Source organism: Typopeltis vanoorti, chromosome 2, assembly GCF_054136105.1.
Source record: "Typopeltis vanoorti isolate ZY-2024b chromosome 2, IOZ_Tvanoo_1.0, whole genome shotgun sequence".
NCBI lineage: Eukaryota > Metazoa > Arthropoda > Arachnida > Uropygi > Thelyphonidae > Typopeltis > Typopeltis vanoorti.
Window position 1 is genome coordinate 64,658,884 of NC_143550.1, and position 23,534 is coordinate 64,682,417.

A 23,534-nucleotide genomic window follows, 5' to 3' on the forward strand; every position below is an offset into this window, starting at 1 on the left:
AACTAAATTAACCTACTTTTGACGATTGTTTGTTGATTAATTTTTATTCGTGTACTTGCAATTCTTGAAAGAATTTAGAAATCTTGTAAATTGCATAGGTGTGGCCGAGCGTGCCATCTGTGTATTCAGACTTGAGGAGAGCAATATCAGTTCGTTTTTGATTTTACTTGTACTACATCGTTAGCTATCTTATCGAGGGCTGAAGTTCAAGCGTCGCTTCATAAGTAGCAAGCATCGACAACACAGAAATACAGGTAAGTTGTTGCTTATTTAGAAAATTAGCAAATAGGTAACTTAGTATGTGATTCGTTCCTTTGTCGTCTTTATTTCGAGTGGAGCTAATATTTAGAAGGTAAAAATCACAGTTCGTGATTTTTAGTACATTAATTAAAGTCGATTGTTTTTAAAAGATGTGAAGGTGATTTCTGAATTGTGAAAGAACAAAAGAGGCGTTCTCTTATCAGAGGAGTTAAATGGAGTAGCCGTGGCAGGTTGCCGAACAATAAAAAAGGGGAGTGAAGTGAACTGTCTTCTATCGTTCTGTAAGTATAGCCGAGTATATAAAATGTTGTGGGCAAAATATGATTTTTGACTTCTTTAATACAGTGACGACAGAAATGAATTATATGTTGCCATTGTATAATTGGGATCTTTTTTTTTTTTACCTTTGATTACCAACAAACGGACGATTGCTAATAAAATTAAATCATAGCAAGATTTATAATTTTAATGTTATTTAATCAGCCGATTAGCAGCGTCGGTAGATGAAAACTTTTAATTGACACTTCATCTGTTGTCGTGTGGTCTCTCTCTCCAAATGTGAACTGGTGAAAGAAACTTTAGACTCCTAAATAAACTTGCATGATCAAACTTTTTAGTATCCAATCTATTAAACTTACATCAGCCTGACTCTTGTTTTATTGGTTATTTTTTAATGAATGATACTTCGAAAAAGTCATTAATGTCACCGGTTATCGAGTACGGTACTTTTTGAAGTCCAAATATCAAAATCGAACCCTGCCATTCTAATAATGATCCTAACTAAAATCTGAATCGCGTGCAAGGACGTCAGAAAGTTCAGGTTTTTTACCACTAAGAGGCTTCTTATCGTAGTCAATGGTGACGACGTCCTCCGTTTTAAACACCTAGGTTGGATTTCTGTTGTACCAAATATTTTTCCAACGGAAGGCAGTTTTAGTAGTTATGTAAAAGAAAAAAAAAAAAAAAAAATATATATATATATATATATATATGGCAGCAGCATCTTATGTCGTTTTTTTTTTTTTTTTCATCTCACATGCACATCCGCCAGTGATCACATGCATCTGACTGACCCTAATACTCTTTTCGTAACTTTTTTTTTTCTGTGGTGGCATAAATAGTCATCCCACTCTTTGATGTTTGATCTTAATAAACGGAAGGTACTTTTTTCCCTTCTTTAGTTACTCGAATGTTTCTTGAGTCACTCCAAAACAAAAACAAAAAAACATATGATCATTAGACGTCACAATCCATTGAATCCTCCCCCCCCCCAAAAAAAAAATGTACAAAAGTGTGTTGTAATGTTCAGGAAATTATCATCCAAAGGAAGAGATAAATACTTTGCGTCATGTGACTGGTTATTTCCGTAGTACAGATTATTCATCCCACCTGGTCAAATACGGTGATAAATTTTTGAATATTCCGTACCGAATTCCCCTTCAGTTCTCTCTATAGCATGGTCAATGATGAATAAATTTAATGAAATTTTGAAAAACAAAATTCCTACAACTCTAAATAAATAAAAAGCAGAAAGGAAGCCGTTCGATTTTGAAATGAAATGTTTTAGGAAATTAAATGGAGAAAATAAATTCAACCTTATTGGATAGGACATAAGACTAATGTACAAGTGCCACATGATTTCAATATCCCTAATTCAACAAAAGTATCAACTTATTTGGTTTGGCCAATTCAACGCTGTTGGCATATTAAAAAGCTTGCTTTGGACAGAGAAGGGTGGAAGGCTGTTATCCATGAGGGACTCAACCCGTCTTGGGGAGAGAAAGGAAGAAGAATGTCTCCCTCCATTTTCAAACATGAAGCAGTCTCACTTGAAATGTGTTAATTTCATCCATGGGAGGCAGCGACTGTCACAGATGAGAGAAGGTCGCAAATTTTCCGAAATTGATTTCTAGCTGTTCATCTCCAGCTAAAAGTATTTTTGAATATCTTTTTGAGACGCATTTTTGTATTCATTATGCTGAATCCTTTCAGATCGACCTGAGTTTTCTTATTATAGAGATGTTATCCTATTGGAAGTCCTGGGAGAAGTGCAGTCATTTTTGCTAGACTTTAATAACATGAGCAACCAGAGGTTGCGCATGTTATTAATTCTACAAGATAATATTCTCTTACGTAATGTGGTATTAGTTACCGAATGGGAAAATGTCAGCAATGCATGGAAATCATTGAAAAAGTGCTTGAATGAGGCGGTGTCTGAATGTATCCCTAGTGTTCGAAGATTAAATAGGTTGGGAGTGAAAAGGTTGTGCAACCTTATTAAGCAAGACCACAAGAAGAGATGATGTGGAAAGAATATCGTGAGAATAACTGAGAGGAGTTCTAAAATATATAAAGCTCAGGCAGAAAGTAACGAGTATTGTGAGGAAAGCTAAATCGGAGTATGAAAAGAAATTGACCAGGCAAGCCAAAGGCATTCCAGAAGAATTTTATCATTATGGTGCAAGCAAAAGAATGAATGAATGAATGCGGAAGAATAACTTTATTGAATTCAGATGGTACTCTACTGTCAGATGCTAATGAATTGTTCAATTAATAAGTGCTCCACTTCGCTAAGATATATCAACAACATTGGATGAGGAGTTCGAGATGCATGAGAATGAGGGTGAAGAATTCTTGTATAACCTGGATAAGAATTTGTCAATAGGGATAGATGGAATATCAGCACATTTGCTAAAGGAATGTTCAACCAAATTAGCTAGGCCTTTCACATGTTTGTATAACTTGAGTTTCAGTTCAGGAATGATACCACAGGAATGGGAAGAATGTATGATAGTTCTATTGTACGCAAGAACTGATGTGTCTAACTACCCACCTATCAGTATCTCTGGTGTGGTAGTGAAGATTTTAGAGAAGTTGGTAAGAACTCGCATACAGAAATGGGTAGTAGACAAACAAGCTATACTCTGCAAGGAGCTGCATGGGTTTACTAAAGGAAGATAACTGCTCATATTTTATATCAGTGTTACGGCAGAGTTCGATAAAGGGAATGGATACACTATGATAATGTTGGATTTTGTTAAGGTTTGATAGGATACCACACGAAAGCTGTTTAATAAACTTCAGAATATAGAAATGGAATATAAACTCTTGATTTGGATCATTGGATGGTTGACAGACCGATATCAAAAAGTGGTATACAGCGGGTGGGAATCTGCCAGATTTAAGGTGAGCAGTGGTGTACCTCAGGGCTCAGTCCTTGGACCGTTGTTGTTCAATCTATACATTAATGATATTAAGAAAGATCTAATAGAAGATGTGCAATTGTGTACCGATGATGCGAAGATAGGCAGTGCAACAATGGATGCTACTGATATGTAACGCTTACAAAATGATTTGAATAGACTGGAAATTTGGGCAAACGAAAATGGCTATTATTTTAATGTTAGTAATGTTTAATGTTAGTTTAACGACTGAAATCTTATCACTTTGGCGTGAGGAGATTTCCAGCGGCATATAATATTAGCGGAGTTATTTTACAAGAAACTAATTAGGCTAGGGATCTTGGCGTAATGGTGAATAGGAATGAGTTCAAAGGTCACATAGGAAAAGTTACAAATGCAACTCAGAGGATAATTGTTGTTGAAGCGAACTTTGACATGTGAGGATAAGAAAGTCATTTTGCCTTTATAAGGTCTTGATAAGACATCTGAATTATTGTGCGCAGATTAGGTCTCCCGGCTTCCAAGGGGATAAAGAAGCTGTGGAAAGGATGCAAAGAAGAGTTACAAAGATTATATCCGGATTATGGGATTTAGATTATGAGGACAGATTGCAAGTATGTGGATTACAGACTCTAGTTAACAGGAGAAAGAGCGGTGATAAGATAGAGGTCTTCTGAATGGGTGTTATAGGATATCATCTGATGAAATTTTTCGTTATATGGAAGGTGGGAGAGAACATGGGGGGCATCCATGAAAGCTAAGTTTGTTCGCCTTTAACCTATCTTACCCATTTTAAGAAATGGATAAGATAGGTTTTTCTTCTACTGAGCAGTTTGCCTTTAGCAATAGTGAGTGTATCTAGTGTGAATGAATTTAAGAGAAAGTATGACAATTGCATTGGGTGACGTACAGCGTCAGTCGATGAGTCCTTGAATCTGAAGGTCATAATAATAATTACTTCCGTAGTTATTATCTATGTGGAAGAATTTCTTGTTGAGAGTTAATATGATATCTTTATCCTTTAAAGCATCAATATGTTCCATTGATGAAGAGGGTAGCGTTGGCTGTGTTCCTGTTTATCCCATAGATGTTTGTTCATCTATGGGATAAACAGGATGCTGGTAACGGCAGTATTCCGCTGTTATTTTCTTATGTATATATTGTTTAATAAGATGGTGTTATCCCTTTATAAGGGGCATTGGTTAATAGCAAAGTTGTTAGGATGTAAGACTCACAAATATCAAGAACAGCGTAGAGTCTAGAAGTCATTATTTCATGAGCTACGAGCAGTAGAATCACCCCGCACCTCCAGAAGTTACCTCGTACTATCATACTGCTACCTCCAACTTTCTTAGTTGGGATAACAGTCAGGTGAAAAATGTTCTTCAGGCATTGTCCATTCGCTATCAGACCGGAAAAAAGTGCAGGGCAACCTGTCATTCCACTGTTTCGATTTTTATTGTTTTACGGTTCCGTGTCTCTTCACCTATCAATCTGTGTGCATTCTTTGTGGTTAATAAATGCTCAGTTTTCTGCAGGTACTTCAGAAAATTCTTCCGGAGCAATTTGTTTTCTTTTTACGCTCGGATCTTGTCAAGATTTTGTTCCAATTGATTATCTCCTGTTCTGTGTCGAATGTGGACTTCTTTTTCTTCAGTAATGTGTCAAATGTGAACTTGGAAATAGTAATTTTCTGGTCAGTATTACTCACTTTCCTTAAATGATATTTGACTATCATTGATACTCGGCATACAGGATCGAAATGACTTCAGAGCAAACGATATTTTCTTTGATCAACCATGAAATATTGTGCAGTTCTATCCATTTTCCTAAAATAGAAGGGGTGATCCAAGACCTTTGGTAGGACGATGGATGCCAACTATCCTGTTAGTAAACTGGATAAACAGGACATGAATTCTGAGAGGCACTGGAAGTGTATTGTTCAGCAGGAATATTGCTCGGTGCAGATCAAATCTCGTATTTGACTGGGATTGGACACCAACTATAGCATACAGCTGGTCTCATCTTATCCTACAGATGCTCATTTGAACTACGCGCTGGTAACCGAGCCGGCCGATATGCATGTTAAACTCGTGCTTCTGGACCATTACGAGTAACCTGTACCGTTTCACAGGATGCATTTTCCTAGTGGAAGTAACCTTTTATCCATTTGAAATTACACTGATGATCGCAATAATGTTCTTGTGGGCCGTGGAATTCATATATTTCTCCCCCAGTATTAGGAGACCTAATATGTGAGTGGGCCAAGAAAGCACTTTCCACACTACCAGAAACTTTTGATGCTACTTGTTGGCTGTAAACGCCTGTTATAGCGGCATTTATTCCTGAGGCTGGAGCTCGAATTCCGTTTAAGACATTAGAAGGAAGTTTTCAACTCTCAGGGAGTTTATTCGTTCTCAAAGTGGTAGGAATTCTCCTACCGCATGTTCAAGCTTCTCATTCCAAAAAACAAACATACCGAGTACAGACCACATCTAGTTAATAGACATAATGCGCTGCCCTCATAGACCGAGATGCTTCGCAATCACACCCAAACCTAATCAGGGCGCGATATGTCAGTTGAGAGAAATGGAACTTATTAAAGTTGTCTTCTTCTAAATTTCAGGGAGCACTTCACGTGTTAATTTTCCTGGACTCTTTTACGTCTTCTTTTTATGAAAACTAGAAAGTTTACTTAACTTAATATGAATCAGTGGTACCTAATCCTCAATGGTAGTTGTTGGGGAAGGAGGAGCGAAACTTGCTACCTTGATACTTTCCAGGAGTTTTGCACACTTCTCTAAAGAATACAGTGTAGGATATGCCTTTTTGATAACACAGGAAATATAGCCTTACAAACTAAAACAGTTTTGATATTCTAGATTTTTTTTTTTCTTTCCCAACATACGACTGGTTTTAATGTAAGTACAATACATACAAGCAAAACTGTTCTATGCAAGAGATCCGAAAAAAAAAAAAATCAGCTAACGCCTTTTTATTCCCGTATATACGGGAGTAGGCGAGGCCATTTAGCCCTATCTAACTTTTTGGAGACTGAGTGGGCAGTTCAATCTCCACTGGTACCCAATCAGAGACAGATGGCCCAAGGCTATCACTAATTAAGCGGTACGCAGTGAAGAGAGACGGCTCAAATGTGCCGCCATCTCGTGGTCTCTAACCCTAACACAATATATTTAATGTCTGAAATAATGTGGGTTCTACGGTCGATTTTCTTGAGTTTACAGGACGAAAAACCCGAGTTTCCGGGAGGAAAAACCTGCTTGCCCGTGCCAGAGATCGACTAACTCGGGAACCGGTCGAAAAAAGGCTTAGAAAAATTTCCTCTAGTCGCCGACTAGACTCGAAACCAAGACTTCCTTCGTGCGGCCTAGCGCGGTGGTGTGCAAACGCCACATCCACTGAGCTACACAGGCTCTGCAAGAGATCCGAATTTTCATGAAAGTTTTTTTTTTGTTTTGAAAAAAAAAAAAAAAAAAAAATCTGAAAAGTAGTGGATTTAAAGACAAGATGGGGCATCTTGTTTTTTTTTTTGTTTTGTTTTTTGTTTTCTTTCTTACTTTCTTTTAAAGTTTGATTAAGTATAAATAACCAATATTTTGCTTCGTTCTATATTTCATCAAGATATTATAGTTCCGCCCTCTGATGTAACTCAATGAACGCATTCTTTAAATTTATGCCAGATAAGTTTGATACTAGGACTCCAAGTAAAAATCACTTACATGGATGGACAGATGGATATTCAATTCATCCGACCTGCATTCTATCTTAACCGCTAAAGTTTGTGAGACATTTAAATTATATGCGTCCTGGTGTGAAAAATCCTGCTCATCGAAACAATGCAAGTCGTGATATGAACTTAGAGAACTCGCACACGCCGTCTCAGCAGTCCACGTTTTCCCATGGAGAGCTGGAGACTAAATATTTTTGAATTATTTCTGTAAATGCTTCTGTTTCATACATTGAGTTCTGCTTATTTTAGATTCTAATTACTGACCCATGTTTATCTTCCTATCACAATTCAAAAATATTCTCGCGTTTTCTCTAAATTTTTGTTCTTTAATTTTCCTGAGACATTCTGTCAGCTTTCATCTCACTTCTTGTCAATATTCTGGTCCAGTGACTTGAGTGATATGTCGATATTTCTTGCCGAATGACTGTGGACGTGATTCAGATAATATACAACAGCTCAGCTAGTATACATACTTTCGTTCTTTCCTCGTAAGTAACCAAACTCGGATTTTTAGGAAAAATTCTAGATTTGTTTCATTGACGTATCTAGAATATAGATTTCCAATAATGTTTATCGGAAAGCAAAACTTTATCAGTTCAAAGACCAGTTCAAATCTGTCGCTAACCTGATTTGAACTATGCTTGCACAGTTCAGTCAAATTCCATTATTGCTTCAGTTAATTTTTTTCCTTATCGTACTCGCTGCGACCGGCCCGCCTGATATAATGACGTAATTAGTTACTCGCTTCTATATCTAATGGCAATTTACTTCAACCATCCTCTTCAATCGCAAATTCACCGCCACCTTCTTAACCTCTTCGGGTAAGTATTGAAATTTGCTTATTGTATGTATCTCAATGTTCATTGATATAGTCGCTTTATGCATGGTGTTGTATTTTTAGATAGGCACCCAGGTTTCTTTTAGTGTCATTCTATTATATTAGTTTTAATTACCATAGTTTTAGATATTTTGACATTTTAATTATTATAAATTTACATAAAACAAAAAAAAATTAAAGGGCTGTCAGGTCGAAGTATCGTTTATTATAAATAATATGCTTCGAAAACCGGTGTCCATATATAAGCACGAAAATTTGCGACCAAAGCATTAGACCGTCCACGTACTAGGCTGTACTATGGAGATGTTAAAGCTATAATGCAGGGGTTTCCCGAACTGTGTTCCGTGGAAGGTGAATAAGTCTTCTGCGAGAAGTTCTCCTGGAATTTGTCATTTTAGTTTTCTAAGCATTTTTCATGAATAAATATTTTATAGTGGAAATATTCTGAGGAGAATAATATTATTGAATATGTCGAAAAGCTCATACCCAGAACGCCTATTAACGTTTAGCAAATGTTAATGACCAAGCCATGTATTTTTAAACGTGGAAGTATTCATGAATTATCGTTAATTTTCACACATCGAAGCCTTTCAACATTTGGGAAAGAGGAATACCGCTGTTTATGACCGGTCATAAAAATTGCCTGCAAGCGGATTATAACAATGGGCGGCGTATCCTCTGTTCTCAAACTGAAGGAAATGACATCTGTGTAGCAGATGTCAGTGACCAAGCGGCATATTTTTAAACATGGAAATATTCATGAATTATCGTTAATTTTGACACATCGAAATCTTTCAACAATCGGGAGAGAGAGAATACCGCTGTTTATGACCGATCATAAAAATTGCCTGCAAGCCGATTACAACAATGGGCGGCGTATTTTCTGTTCTCAAAACTGAAAGAAATAACATCTGTGTTGCAAATGTTAGTGACCAATCAGCAAGGAAGTATAAAGAAAAATTTTCCATTAAAATTGAAGATCAAGGTAGTTTGTATTGGTTCTCAAATTTAGTAATACTGATTACTTTCTTCGCAAGTTCGTATTGTAGGGTGAAAGTTTCGAAACCGTAGTGCCGTGACTTTTTAAAAGTAATAGGCCTGCAGATTTCAATTTTAATATGAATAAGAGACAAGTGATTTTGGTATTAAGAAATCTCTTATTGACGGTTTTTGTGACGCAACAGATAGTGAGTCATCCAGCCAGCCTACAAAGCGATCTCCAGGATGTACAAAAGGAGGGGGAAACTACCAGCACACAGGAGAAAGAGTCTGCATTCACTCGTAAGTACTTATAATAATATTATACATTTTTGGTGATTAGAATGGGATATGTCAATGAAAATGAGCACAAATTAATTTAATGATGTTTAATTAATTATTAATTAATACATTACAAAATAAGCAAGGTGTTCCGTGAAAATTTCAGGATTTGTGAAGTGTTCCGTCGTAGGAAAAGTTTAGGAAACGCTGAGCTATAGAATGGAAGATATCAATTCATTATTTAAAATAGTCCGTATGTATTATGTTAACTCCCAATGTCTTTAGCCTGATTAGACATTCAGGTATTCATGCTAACATTCACTTAAATGATATAGGGAAGACGGGTTTGACGTCAGAATTTCAATGTAGTTGAACTTTTGCAACTCATAAGGAAAATGGACAGTGTTGGGTCAACACCTTCTTGTGATGCCTGCAGTTTTAGCTACACTGACTGCGGTTATTAGCAACATAGTTCAGTGGTACAACTGTTTTGAGAAAGGAAAAATCTCCGTGCTTTCGTATAACACCTGTAAACATATGCTCACCTAGAAAAAGATAAGATCTTTCTATAGGTTCGATTCCGGCCGCTGACTAGAGAAACTATTTTCCTATTTCCGGTTTCGAATTTCGCAACTCGACAAAATCGACCACAGATCATTCAAGTATATGCAATTCATTTTGGAGAAATGAAAAGACGCATTCAAGTACTTATATTTTATCCTGATTTTATAATTACTGTACATATGGGATGTTAACAAGCCAAAATTAAGGAATTTAAAATTTTATTTGAAATCGAAATTTATTATTAAGACTGAAGAAGTGGTACACATGATAACGTATTTTAATAGCGATGCTTGTTTACAGTAGTAATACAAGTGGTAATTGAATAGAGAAAAACTATTATATTAAAATATAACTACTGGAACAGCAATGCAGAGACTGATATGTTAAGGAAAAGATGAAAAGGAAATATAAGGAACTGTACAATTTGTGTTACCAAGGGCCTTAGCCATACTGGTTACTAGAAAATTTAAATTTAGGCGACAGTCACTACAAATCAAATGACTGTATCTATGAGGATTCACGTAACATAGTACAGTAGCTAACAGATTAATCTGAACAAGCCAAAGTTTCGTCAAGCTTTTGGTTTTGGTTTGGATTATGTTTCAGTTCACAATAATTTTAAATTTGGTTTACTATTTTCGGTTTTGGTTCACTATTTGGTCGAGCGCTGAGTGTTTTAACTGTCTCTATGATGTTAATTAATAGTGTTGTGCCTTTTTAGTAGTGTAAACAAGTTGACATTACATTCGTAGAGTGTTTTATTCATTCTGTGTAGCTATAAAATTGATGCATCTCCAAGAAAACGTTCAAAACCAAATTGCAAATGAGTGTGGTGATGGTTTGGATACTGTTAATGCGATTTAGGAAGACAGGTACATTTTCTCCTAACAGAAAAGAAAATTGTGGGCTAAAAAAGAAAACTGCACTTAAGATCATTTACTAGTTAGGAAAAGCAAAATGAACCCAACGTTGTATGCTGCAGACTTAGAGACTTGGCGGCTAGTGGGTTTAATGATTCTGACATGACAGTCCGTCGAAGATTGTTGAAAGCAGGGAGGACTGCCTGCAGACCAAAAAAGAAACAGTTGATGAAGGCTATGCAGAAAAAGAGGCTCCAGTGGGCAAAAGTGCACAAAGATTGGACTTTTGAAGTGGAAGAAGATCATGTTCTCAAACAAGAGCCATTTTTTTGTCCAAGGAGAGCGAGTATCGTATGTTCGCAAATCAGCGGCTGAGAAGACTTCCCCGCCCACCTTCAGCAAGCTCCTAAACACCCAGTTAAAAAGATGCTCTGGGGGTGTTTTGCGCATAACGGCCCAGAATTACTTATGCTTGTTGTCAGTAGGATGAAAAGTGCCCAATACATAAAAAAAAAAAAAAATTGGAGAAAAGAGTGATCCCACAGATCCAGAAAGACAAAGAACTCAACTTCCAACAGAATCTCGCTCCACGCCACACTTCAACAAAGTGAAAGAGTTCCTCAAAAATCGAAACATCAATTGCTTCAGTGACCAGGTAACTCTCCTGACATTAACCAAATAGAAAATTTGTGGGCTATAGTGTAAAAAAGACTTGGAAAATTAAATTGTGATACAAAGGATAACGTAATATAATCCATTATAAAAGTACGGTTTCGAAATGCAGAAATAAGAAAAGCGTGTTCTGCGTTGGTAGAATCCACGCCTAGGCGAATTAATGAACTTATTACGAACAGAGGAACACATTAATTATTAGGCAAATTTGAAGTTTAATTTTTGTACTTATTTTCATGCGAAATTAAAATTTTTCTTTAAAATGTGAGTGTTCGATTTAACTTGTTCGCTACTGTATATACTTAATCATAATGCCGGCCTTGTTGGCCGAGTGGTTAGCGTACCGCTCTCCAGCCAAAAGGCTTTGGGTTCGAATCAAAACATTGTAAAAATAAACTAAAAGCCTTTGAAATGTGGATCCTCAGAAGAATCCTTAAAGTCCCAAGGACTTACCATAAAAAAAAAAAAACTAATTTAGAGATATTAGTGGTGATTGGAGAAGAAAGGACTCTGTTGAAAACCATTAAGAAAGGGAAAGCCACCTACTTTGGTCACACACTAAGGCATGAATTCCTACAAAAAAAAAAAAAAACCTTTCAGAAGAAATGATACAAGGAAAAAGAAGAAGAGGAAGCCAAAAACAGATTGGAAATATCAAGGACTGGACCTTTTTGACTTATGAAGAATGTAAGAGAGAAGCACAAAACCGCACATGGTGGAAGTTCATGGTGGTCAACCTCCTGGAAGGAGATGACACCTGACAAGACCTCAGTAATCCAGCAGTTCCATACTAATCTCTATGCACTGTCCGTGTTTTTATCAAAAGCCCTTCATTTCCGTAACTGATGTTTCTTTATCTGCCTGATAATGAAAATATCTGACTGATAGCAAATGACAAGTGGGTTCGTATAACTATCAAGATATAATAATAGTGTTTCAAAATTATCTGCAGAATTGGTTATATTTATACCACTCTGAATTGCAATCGCTTATATTTTTCATTCTTAGCTACCTGTCTATTATATGAACTCCACAGAAATATCGAAGAAAAAAATTTGACTAAACCATTTGCAGATTATAGAATATATCTTTTTATTCTAGCCATAAAGAGGGTAAAATGCGCGTGTGTGTGTCATATGTAACAAACTATTTATTATTATTATGTGACATCTCCAGGGAGTCCACAGCCTCATCGAGGGAGAGTATGCCAACAGCATCGAACAATTGTTTCCCTTCCAACTACTAACCGCGCTCAAACTTGCTTAACTTTTTGCGTGAGCCATTAGTAGCAGAGGCTCTTCCAATCGACCAACCTTCATGTGAATTATTAAAATACTGACCCATCTTATGATTAAAAACAATTTTATTAAAAGTATTGTATTCAACGTATAAATGTGACTTTTCTTATCCTAGTCACCCGCTGTCATTACCCCTCCCTTATTTTTTAAAACTTCTGTTTGAAATATGACTTGTTATCTATCTGTACATAAATACATACATTTATGTGTCGAGTCTTTTTGCCTCCTGGCAACGTGGATTTTTCTTCTGCAATACTTATGTAGGTCTTACTGACTTAATAGGTCTTACTGACTTATTAAGGCCAAATTGACCTTAATAAGTCAGTAAGACATACTGGAAAGGAAAATTATTTTCATTTTCTGAAAGAATGGCCTTAAATTTGGTTTTAATGGAGGTTTAGCTTGAAATTATTTACATTAGCTACCCTCCCCCCTCCTTATCCATGGGGGATACGTTGCAAAACATCCCACGGATAGTACCCAACCCTATATATACTATGTTTTTTCCTATATATACCTACATACCTAAGATAAAATTTAATTTATAAATTTTGCATAGTAAGAGATTAACAACAATAACTAATAAAATAGAACAATTATAACAACACACTGTAATAAAAGTTCACTGAATGTGAATGGAATCTTAGCAACCTCGGCATACGTTTTTTATTATTATTTTATGAAGTCAAGAACTTTCACCTTTTCACATGAAAGGAAGCACTTTACGCCTTCTCTTTGGGGTATTCGAATTGCCAGCATCACTTTGCGGCCATTATTAAGTAAAATAAGGGTTACTTGAAACAAGCACTGCGATATCAACTGTCGATCTCCTAACCGAGAAACTGCTCAGAACAACGCGCAATTTAAAAACTTATGAGTTGTCTATTACTAAAAAAAAAAAAAAGAACCATAAGGCTTCATTTCGGCGAAGTAAAATTACATAGGCATCCCTGAGTTGCCTTAGCTACTAAAGTCAAATAGCAAGTTAAGGCAACTCGGGGATGCCGAGAATTGTATTCTCGTAATCTCTCAGGTCAACTTACGAAACTTTCATAGTTTCTACAAACATTCGGCTTTGAAATAATGTTGGATCTAAGATCCACTTTGCCGATGTAATTATGAATTGTTTATTTCTGGAATTTTTCATTTAATATCTAATTTTTCATTTTCATTTAATATCTAATACTCCTGGCATACATTAATGCCAGGAGTATTAGGAACAAGAAGGAAGAATTTTTGGCCTTGGTTGGCACTTCCAGGCCACAGGTTGTCGGTTTTAGTGAAACATAGCTGACAGAAGATGATAAAGCTAGTGGGATTGAATGCGACGGGTATAGCGTGTTCAGGAGTGACAGGGAGAATAAAAAGTGGGGGCAGTGTTATTGATGATAGCTGATGAGTTGCAGCCAAGGAGTATAGAAGTTGAACTGCAGGATAGACAAAATAGCACATTTGAGGCTGTTTGGTGTGAGATAGAGTCTCGCAGAACAAAATATACAATTGGGTGCTGCTATAGACCAGGTGATGGAATAGATGGTGGGGTTAGTATGCATATGCAAATAGAAGAAATGAATGGAAGGAGGGTAATTATTATGGGTGATTTCAATTATGGTAACATTGACTGGAAAGAGGAGAGGACACATGGGAGGAAGGAATTGGATTTTTTTTGCGGTTATTAAGGGACAACTATCTGCGACAGCATGTAGTAGAAAATACCAGGGGGGCAGAGAGTGCTTGACCTAGTAATTGCATCTCAGAATGTGGCTGTAACGAACTTGACCATGTTGCCATCAATTGGTGAGAGTGATCATAAGGTCTTGACTTGGCAGGTGGCTAAAGGAGTGGAATTTACAATTAAGACAGGGTACGTGTGGAATTACCGGGCTGATAAGTATGACAAGCTTAGGAGTGTGCTTGGCTCAGTGCCATGGCATGTAAAACTGCAAGGGCTGGATGTTGATAGTGCATGGGAGGTGGTTAAGAAGTGTTTGCAGGAGGCAATGGTTGACTGTATACCAAAAGTCCGAATAATAAATCAAGTAGGGGTTAAATGGATGAATAACACTATTAAGCTTGAGCTGCAAAAAAAGAAACAATTGTGGAGGGAATTTAAGGAGAAAGGTGATCAGCAGGCGCAGGAAGAGTATAAAGCTCAGGCCAGGATGGTAACAAAGGTGGTAAGAAAAGCAAAAGCGGATTACGAAAAAAATTGGCCATGCAGGCTAAAGAGAATCCCAAACAGTTTTTTCAATATGTTGCAAGTAAAAGGAAAAATGTTCATGGCAGAATGATTTTAAAAAATGCTGAGGGTAGGGAGGTAACCGAATCAGTCGATATAGTGGAATTACTGAGCGAGCACTTTGCAAGAGTATATCATCCAGGTGGTGACTTTGCAGGAATGGAAGAACCAACAGCTTATACTGGAATTGTGATGAATGAAGTAGAGGTAACTAGTCTATTACAGAACCTCAATGTCAATACATCTGTGGGATTGGATGGTATACCATCTCGTGTCATACGTGAAGCGGCTAAAGAATTGTCAGTGCCCTTGAACATTTTGTTTAATTTGAGCCTCGGGTCATGTTCAGTCCCAAGGGGGTGGAAAGAGGGGAAAATAGTTCCGCTGCATAAAGGTGGTTTCAAGGCTGCTGTTGAAAATTACCGGCCAATCAGCATAACAGGAATCATTATCAAGGTCGTGGAGAAAATAGTCAAGAGGAAAATACAAGATTGGATAGATGAAAATGGGATACTGTGTCGGGAACAGCATGGTTTTGTGAAGGGTAGGTCATGCCTTAGTAACTTGTTCACGTATTATAACACAGTGACGGCTGAACTGGATAAGGGTAATGGGTTAACAGTGATTTTATTGGACCTTGCTAAGACCTTTGACAGGATACCACATGGAATTCTAATCAGTAAACTGCAGCATATGGGGGATGGATATAGGGTTGGTGAGATGGATAGGAGGGTGGTTGACGGAGAGATATCAGAGAGTGGTTTATTCAGGAGTAGAGTCCACAAGACGGCCTGTGACTAGTGGTGTGCCACAAGGATCTGTTCTTGGACCACTGCTGTTTAATTTGTTCATTAATGATATAGGAAAGGATCTGAGAGGAACGGTTCATTTGTTTGCGGATGATGCAAAGTTGGGTAGGGCAATAGTGAATGCAGACGATGTCAAAATTTTGCAAGATGATTTGGATAGATTGGAGGTCTGGGCTAAGGAGAATGGATGTCAATTTAATGTGTCAAAATGTAAGGTTATACATTTTGGGGTGAAAAGATTAGCAGCAGTTTATTATATTGGTGGAACTGTACTCCAGGAAATTGATGCGGCACGAGATTTAGGAGTGTTGGTGGATAAGGAGTTGAAGTTTAGAAGGCACATTGCAAAAGTGGCCAAATCAGCTCATCAAATCACTTGATTGCTGAAGAATATGTTGACAAGCAGGTTATTGTTCCTCTGTATCGATCCTTGATAAGACCTCATCTCGACTACTGTGCCCAGATTTGGTCACCTAGGTTTCTTCTTGATGTGGAGGAGGTTGAGAGGATCCAGAGGCGAGTGACCAAAATGATAGCGGGTCTGTGGAATGAACCTTATGAGAACAGGTTGAGGATTTTTGGGTTGCAAAAATTGGTTGATAGGCGGAGGAGGGGAAATATGATTGAGACATTCAAATTACTGAAGGGTTTCTATAAAATTAATTCAGAAGATATTTTTGAGAACAGGGCTGGTTGTGGGAGGACTAGGGGACATCCATGGAAAATGGGCAAAAGTGTGGTTTGTAAGGGTGTTAGAGCTGGGTTCTTTACTTTTAGAGTGGTGAATGAGTGGAATGGGCTGCCAGAGTCTGTGGTGGATGCTGTGACACTGAATGAGTTTAAGGCGAGGTATGATAGATACTGTATGAATGTCGAATAGTTGTGATGAATATAATTTGGGGCCTCCCTCGATGAGCCTAAGGACTCCCTGGAGTTGCCCGTAATAATAATAATATTTTCAGACCGGGATCGACCGTGGGTAAGAAGAAACGACGACATTTTGATTTAATTTTAGCGACAGAATCCATAAAAACCTCTTTTTTTATTATTGTTATCTGTCTTTTACAAATAGATGAAACTGTGGACGATCTTTGGTTGTGTGATAAGCGAACTCCGATAAAAGGCTTCGACCAATAAAGCAGTCTCTCAAGTAGTTACCGGTGTATTGATAAAAACATTAGAAATGTCAGTTGCATGATTAAAAAACACTCCAACAAACAATAATTCTGATAAGACACACGCCAGTGCAAAACTAGTTCCTTTTTCTGTCTGTCATATTTCTGACGTCTTAAATGTCTGTTTATTTAAAGGAATTTGGCTTCTTTTCTAGATACTAATTGCTAAGGTAAGATTTTAATGCTTACTCTTCCTAATTCATATATAATTATGATGAACTGTCGGTTTCGATTCTAAAGCAACGTAAGCATGCTGTTTTGAAGACTTCGGTAGATGCTGCCCTTAGTTCGTCTACAGGTATAAACCCACGGGACTAAAAACTGATCCGAAACATTATTTGAACTAATTACTTCAAAACTACATATACATTTTAGTATTCGAAATATAGTTGATTCATTAATCTGTGGTCCTTGGAAATAACATCCAGCTACAAAATGTCGATATTATTTTATTATTATTTTTTTTATATTTTTAGTACAAGGATGTTTATTTTTTTAAACATCCTTGTACTATTAATATTATACTTCGAAAGAACAGCTCGTGATCTGCCAGTTACCAATAATGGCGACATCGTTTTTTTAGATAAGATAATTAGCTTACTCATAGTTTAATCTGTATCAGCAAAGAATGTAGAAAACATTACTTCTCTTTATAATAATCTGTCTGCATAGTTTCCTCGGTTGTTGTTATTTATCAATACACCTGAACAACAAATGTTATTCAGCTATCTATTTTTGGGACATCAGGCATGCGTAACCGAAAGTATGTCTTATTAGTTTCATTGCAGAGAACCTATTGATAAGATATATCTTGAAAAACAAGGCTTTTCTGAAATTGGGAAAGGGAGAGCTGCAATAGATAAATTGTGTTTCAAGTTCTCAATTATATTAACATATTACGTGAGTATTTTACAACTATCTTTTTGCATCCTGTTCTGCAGTCTTCTGATACCACTTAGGATGATTAATGTCTTGTCTCGTGGGTTGTTTTTCTCTTTTTTTTTTAATGATTAACTAGACATGATTACTTTAATGGGGAGGATCGAATAAAACGTGTTCGTCGGATGCAAAAAAACAATTTCAAACACTTGAAAAAAAAATCAGTTCTTGTCTGTGATTTTTCCAGTCAAACTTGAATTAACAAGTCTCAGACGGAAAAGATGGCTTTCCCAGAAACCTTTATGGTTTCCTTAAAGCAGACCAACTTCCGGGGAACTCTTTCAACTAACAATCTCGTCCTGTGACTTCGGTGGCCTTGATGTTACTCAACAGAACCTCCGTAGTAGCAGTCAGTAACGACAGTAATTTTTAAAAAAGACCTGGGTTCGAATCCCGTCCAGGTCGTGAAAAATCTTCGTAAGGGCTTTTCAGCTGAATGTAAGTTAGATTGTCTTATACGAAGGTGGTAGAGTTTCTCTATCTGGAAAAACTTGGAATTATCAACACACAAACGGGCCAGAAGAAAGCTCAATTCATAGAAAAAAATTACATAGCAACCAGTAACATTATCTTAGTTTAATAAGATGTTGCTGTACCTGCTAATAATGACCTCACGGTCGTTATATCATCACATGTTAATTAAAACTACTAAATGCTCAATGGTTTGTAATACATTAGTATTACAAACCATTCCAGTATTGAGATAATCAATTTTACCAAGGAAGTTCGGATTGGGTTATTTTATTGTAATGAAGCTGATGTATTTTATTAATTCTGTGGGTTTAGTTTGACCACTTTGCTTGTCTTGCAGGATGAAAAAAAGTAAAAACTGAATTTTTGAGACGAAAACTTTACCAACACCCTGAATTAAAAAGTAGTTTTTTTTCATGTTCTTAGACAGGATTTGAATTCTACGCGGTGAATTAATTTGATGGCTGTTCTTGCACTTTTTCAAACCTTTATTCATGGGCATTAGGAAAATACGTATCCAAGTTCTTCATCTTTGTAACATATTTCTCTAAATTTCAAAATACTTCTCTTTCAGAATAACTCTAAAACAAAGACAGCAAGAATGGTCACCCTTCAACATATTGTCACCGTATTTTGTGTAATCCTCACTACCTCCGTAGTCCTTGCCCCTAACCCTAGTCCTCTCAGTCCTCCTGGAATGCAATGGAACATCTCTGATATAGCAAATCCTGTAGAAGATCCACAGAGGTGTGGACGTTATAGCAGCTCCTACGTCTGCAATCCAGATGGTCTCCTCACTCATGAAGAGGGTAAGTGCAAGATGAAATTCAAAAATTAAATAAATAAATTAAACTAAATTAAATAAATAAACGCAGAGAAATCGAGTCGTTAAATACAGTATTAATAGATTGAAATCGAAACTCATATCTATCCATATGGTTCTTAAACATTCTGCTGTAAGATACTAATAATGTTCTTTTAAGAATCTGAAGAGTAGTGGTACACCTAAAGTATCTTTTAAATACGTTCCTGAGTGAGACACTGAATATTACGTGAAGGATGCTAATTATATTTACAAATTGTACAATAAAAAGTGAAAAATCAACACCAGATGTTTTTTTTTCTTTTGTTCATTAGCGGATATATTGGACAACATTTCGAAAAGCATTGTGAACAGTTCTACATGCCTATGCGATATATGCGATGGAGGCCTGAAAATTGGAATTGCCATTGTAAAAAATGTATATCAGCCTTACAGGTAGGCAACTTTCTTACGATAGTATATTAACTGTTGACATTTAATCACGTGATTAGAATTTAATTACAATTTACGACATTTGTGAACTCCTCTAGAAGTTGATTAAATCCATTCTTCGTTCTTGTTGTATTCTACAGAGATATTTTTATAAATACACTATCTTTTTTGTTATAAATGTCCTTGCATATTTTAAGAATATTCACAATTATTTTTTATTTTTTATTTTTTTTCAGGGAATCTTTAGCAAATACAGTGAAAAAGTTTGCCGAACAACTTCGTCGTGACTGGAGATTAGGCCCTTGTGGAGACGACATCTTAATTTTTGTTGCTGCAAATAACATGCAGGTCGGTGCTAGAGTAGGAGTAATTGTAATTTTTGAATTTTAAATAATTTATGCATCTGCTTCTTTTCCTTCCCTTACGGGTACACAGTGTTTCATTTGTTTATTAGTTTAATATAAATTATTATCTTCGAATATTTAGCACTGGTGGAAGGAATGCAGATGAAATACTGTCACCATCATCTGTTTACTTTTCGGCACAAATTAACTATTATGATTATTCATATCTTCAGAAATTACATCATATGATAGTCTTTAAAAGTTTAGTATAGTACCTTACGAGTGAAATTCTATATTTCTTCAAACTATAATTAATAAACGAAAAGGACCTTTTATTTCTAAATTTTTGAAGAATAAATTGTAAGCATATTTACATTTTCTTTGAGATACTTCGGCTTGTAACGCTTGAAAGAAGTCATCTGAAGGGGACGGAGAGTTAGAACTGTGTGTGTGTGGGGGGGGGGAATGTTAGTATTTTAATAACCAGAAGTATGGGACGTATTTTCATTCTCTTTTCAAACCAGCTTCACAATACGTGCTGAGTTTATGGTTAGGACAGCACTACTTTTCATTCCTAAGTGGGGGAATTTCGGTTACTATAATTGTCTTCCATAGAGATTGATTGAAGCCAATAGAAAGGGAAAAATAGATTACCACTGTAGGATGAACTAAATCACAATCCGAAATCCTGTTTAAGCAATGAAATGAAACCTTTGGGTGATTTTCAGAAGCTAACTTTGGTTGCACCCTGCTTAGTTGTGGAAGGGCTCCTCGGGCCTCTAGTAAGCAAGATGATCTTATATCGGGGATTGAAATTGATCAGCCACGTGAAGATGTTCAGAGATGAGTCAGATCAACCAATCTTGTAGCTCACAGAGAAGCACTAAATGTTAACTCTTTCGTTCCTTTGTTTTTTAGCTAAATCAAATCTAATAAAATTGTCCTTCAGTAGTTATAATACGTGCACAGTTTAACGTGACCTTCACTCTGCTTACAATACGAAGTTTAAAAAAAGTTCTTCAAAATGAACGATCCTTTCCATTTGTATTTTTAAAATTTAAATTGGTCTTAACTATCATATTCAGTTATATTCTTAATAAATTAAACAAGGACCCGCTTGTATTCTTGATTAAAAGGGCGTCCTTGTAATGAAAATATAGATGCCAAGCCGAAATCAAATATTTCCTAAATAAATAAAAAAACGGGAGAAGTTGAAAATGTTTATAACCTTTATAGTATGTGAAAAAATTTCGTGATTCTTCTGTTTTCGTGATGTTGTGAATTGGAGAAACAGTTATGATTATTACTCGGTACGTTTGCGATGAAATTAGTTCCACTGTGGAAGGGTATTCTGCCTCACCATCCATCCAGTTTTGGGCTGTTAATTGCGTGTGTTTTCATTCTTGTTCGCTACTTTGAAAGAGAAAAAAGCTCGGAGAGAGAGAGAGCGAACTTATGTGAGATAGGTAAACTCACCTTCAGCTGAAATGAAAAAAGTGCTTGTGATTTGTTTTTTGATATTTGATTATGTATATCTGTTTCTCTCATATTTCAAAAAAAATTTAAGATACAGAACTAGGGACGAAGCGCGTAGATATTTGACTGTCACGTGTTTTTCATTAAATCAAGTCATACCTGACCCATTTATTAGCAATTATTATTTCTAACTATTTATTCTTAATATAAATAAGCTGTAAAATAAGAATAGAGCTTTCGTAGTTCAGTGGGTTGGAAAGATGTCGGTTCGAATCCGATTTATGACGCTAGAAACCTTTATCAAGGTTTTACGATTAAAAGTGAGTTATCTGATCTCATACGGTAGTGGCAGGATTTTCTTTTGAAAATTCGGGTTCTTGGTCCCTCAAAACAGGCAAACCTTCCCCTTGAACACACATCTACAGACATAAAAATACTCGCCTTTAGTGGATGCAGCACGGGAGTGGCAAGCCGGCTGCATTATAATTGCTTAAAATCCTTAGGGAACTCCATCCCTCTCAGACGAACGAGGAATGGATGAAGGGAAATAAGCATAAGCAGTAGTTTATAAATAGAAGAGAAATAATTGCACCTGTAAGTATATGAAGTAGCAGTTACAGAAATAAGTATTTGTGTAAAAATTGACGTCATAAAATTGCGTGTATTTTCACCGATATCCGCTTACTTACTGGCAGTAAATGAACACTTAAGGTTTTTTTTAGTTTACTCACATTTGACTAATATGATTTATATTGACTTAGATGAGTAAGTTTATTTAAAACAATCTGAGCTAAGATATTTTTTTCTCCTATAGGCCTATGTCGCTATTGGTAGAGCTGCATCGACCCTTGTAACGCAGGAGATGGCTGACGAAATATATATGACAAATAAAGCTTATTTTTCTACAGGAAAATACGCAGATGGCTTGGCCGGCATTTTAGGCCAGTATCAACAACGTCTCAGGGGTGTACATTATGGCTCAAGGGGCCCTGAAGAGGTCAACAATCGAAAAAATATATCGTTAATTGTCGGTCTAGTGGTAGGCATTAGTCTTGCAGCATTGATAGCTGTTGGAATTGTGATCCTAATTGCTCGTCGCAGAGCAGACAGACAAAATGCCGCCTTGTCCGAAACTGGAGTTGGATGGGTGAAAAAAGGACAAACTCCAAGACCGTTTTTTGTAGGACCCCCAACTGATTCGGTTTATCAGCCTTGTCAGGTAGAAAGCAAGCCATTCGATGCTACGTCGGATACTGAAGACGAGAAACAGGTCGAAAACAAACCATATGGAAACGACGAGGAGGAGGTTGCGGTGAAAATGCCTTTGTCAGCTAAAGAAGGAGAAAGCGATGATACAAAACACACACCAGAAACAACTCCTTTGTCTAAAGATTCTCCTTCCAAAAGCAGGAGAAATGATACAAATATTGCTTGACGATCTCTTTCTATTGTGTACACATATGTGATGTTGTTTGTTTGTTCGTTGTTAATGTCACTTTTTAATAAAAACGAAAACGATGTGTTGTGTATTATAGTGTACATTTGATTGCGAATAAAACGAAAAACCTTAAATTTCATGTGCATCCGTGAGATATGAATTGTTCAAATGCACAACTAAAATTTACTGTGCACACACTTTTACCATTTAACGAATGTAAATCGCAATTAATGATAAATTTATTTATTTTTATCACTACCGTTGGTAAAGTCGGAGATATGGTTTTTCATATTCAAGGTCAGTTGACCCTTGGACAGTACATGAATTTGCTGGTAACCTTATATACCCTCCATACCATTTTCTTTTTCTGCAGCTCACGCTTAATGATATTACTTCATCCTAACTCCTACCTAATTATTAATCCTCCTGACCTTTGGTATACAATGTATCTTCCTCTAGAACTAGATGACCATTCACTATATCCATGCACTACTGACATCCTCCCCTTGCAGTGTTTTATGCTGTGTCACAGATTTAAGGTTCCTCCTAAACTTGTCATAATCGCCTGCTGTGTAGTTCCATGTATACCTCTTCAATACTGTTCTGTTTATCAGCCTTGTCAGGTGGAAAGCAAGCAGTTTGATGCTACGTCTGATACTGAAGACGAGAACCATGTCGAAAACCCAATCGGAGGCAATGTCA

At 36.5% G+C, this 23,534-nt stretch overlaps 1 protein-coding gene across 4 annotated transcripts; it reads left to right on the top strand.

Moving 5' to 3' along the window:
- Positions 1–22,971, top strand: LOC150109094 (uncharacterized). Of its 4 annotated transcripts, none has more exons than XM_090411622.1 (5): positions 1–254; positions 18,894–19,128; positions 19,457–19,577; positions 19,811–19,922; positions 22,209–22,971. In XM_090411622.1, the coding sequence occupies exons 2-5, from the start codon at positions 18,921–18,923 to the stop codon at positions 22,827–22,829; spliced, it is 1,062 nt and encodes a 353-aa protein (XP_090267748.1). In that variant the 5' UTR covers positions 1–254; positions 18,894–18,920; the 3' UTR covers positions 22,830–22,971. The 4 variants fall into 4 exon arrangements, with proteins under 4 accessions (XP_090267748.1, XP_090267741.1, XP_090267764.1 ...); XM_090411615.1 differs by lacking the exon at positions 1–254 and adding an exon at positions 273–542; XM_090411638.1 differs by lacking the exon at positions 1–254 and adding an exon at positions 7,927–8,015.
- The last annotated feature ends 563 nt before the right edge of the window (positions 22,972–23,534 follow it).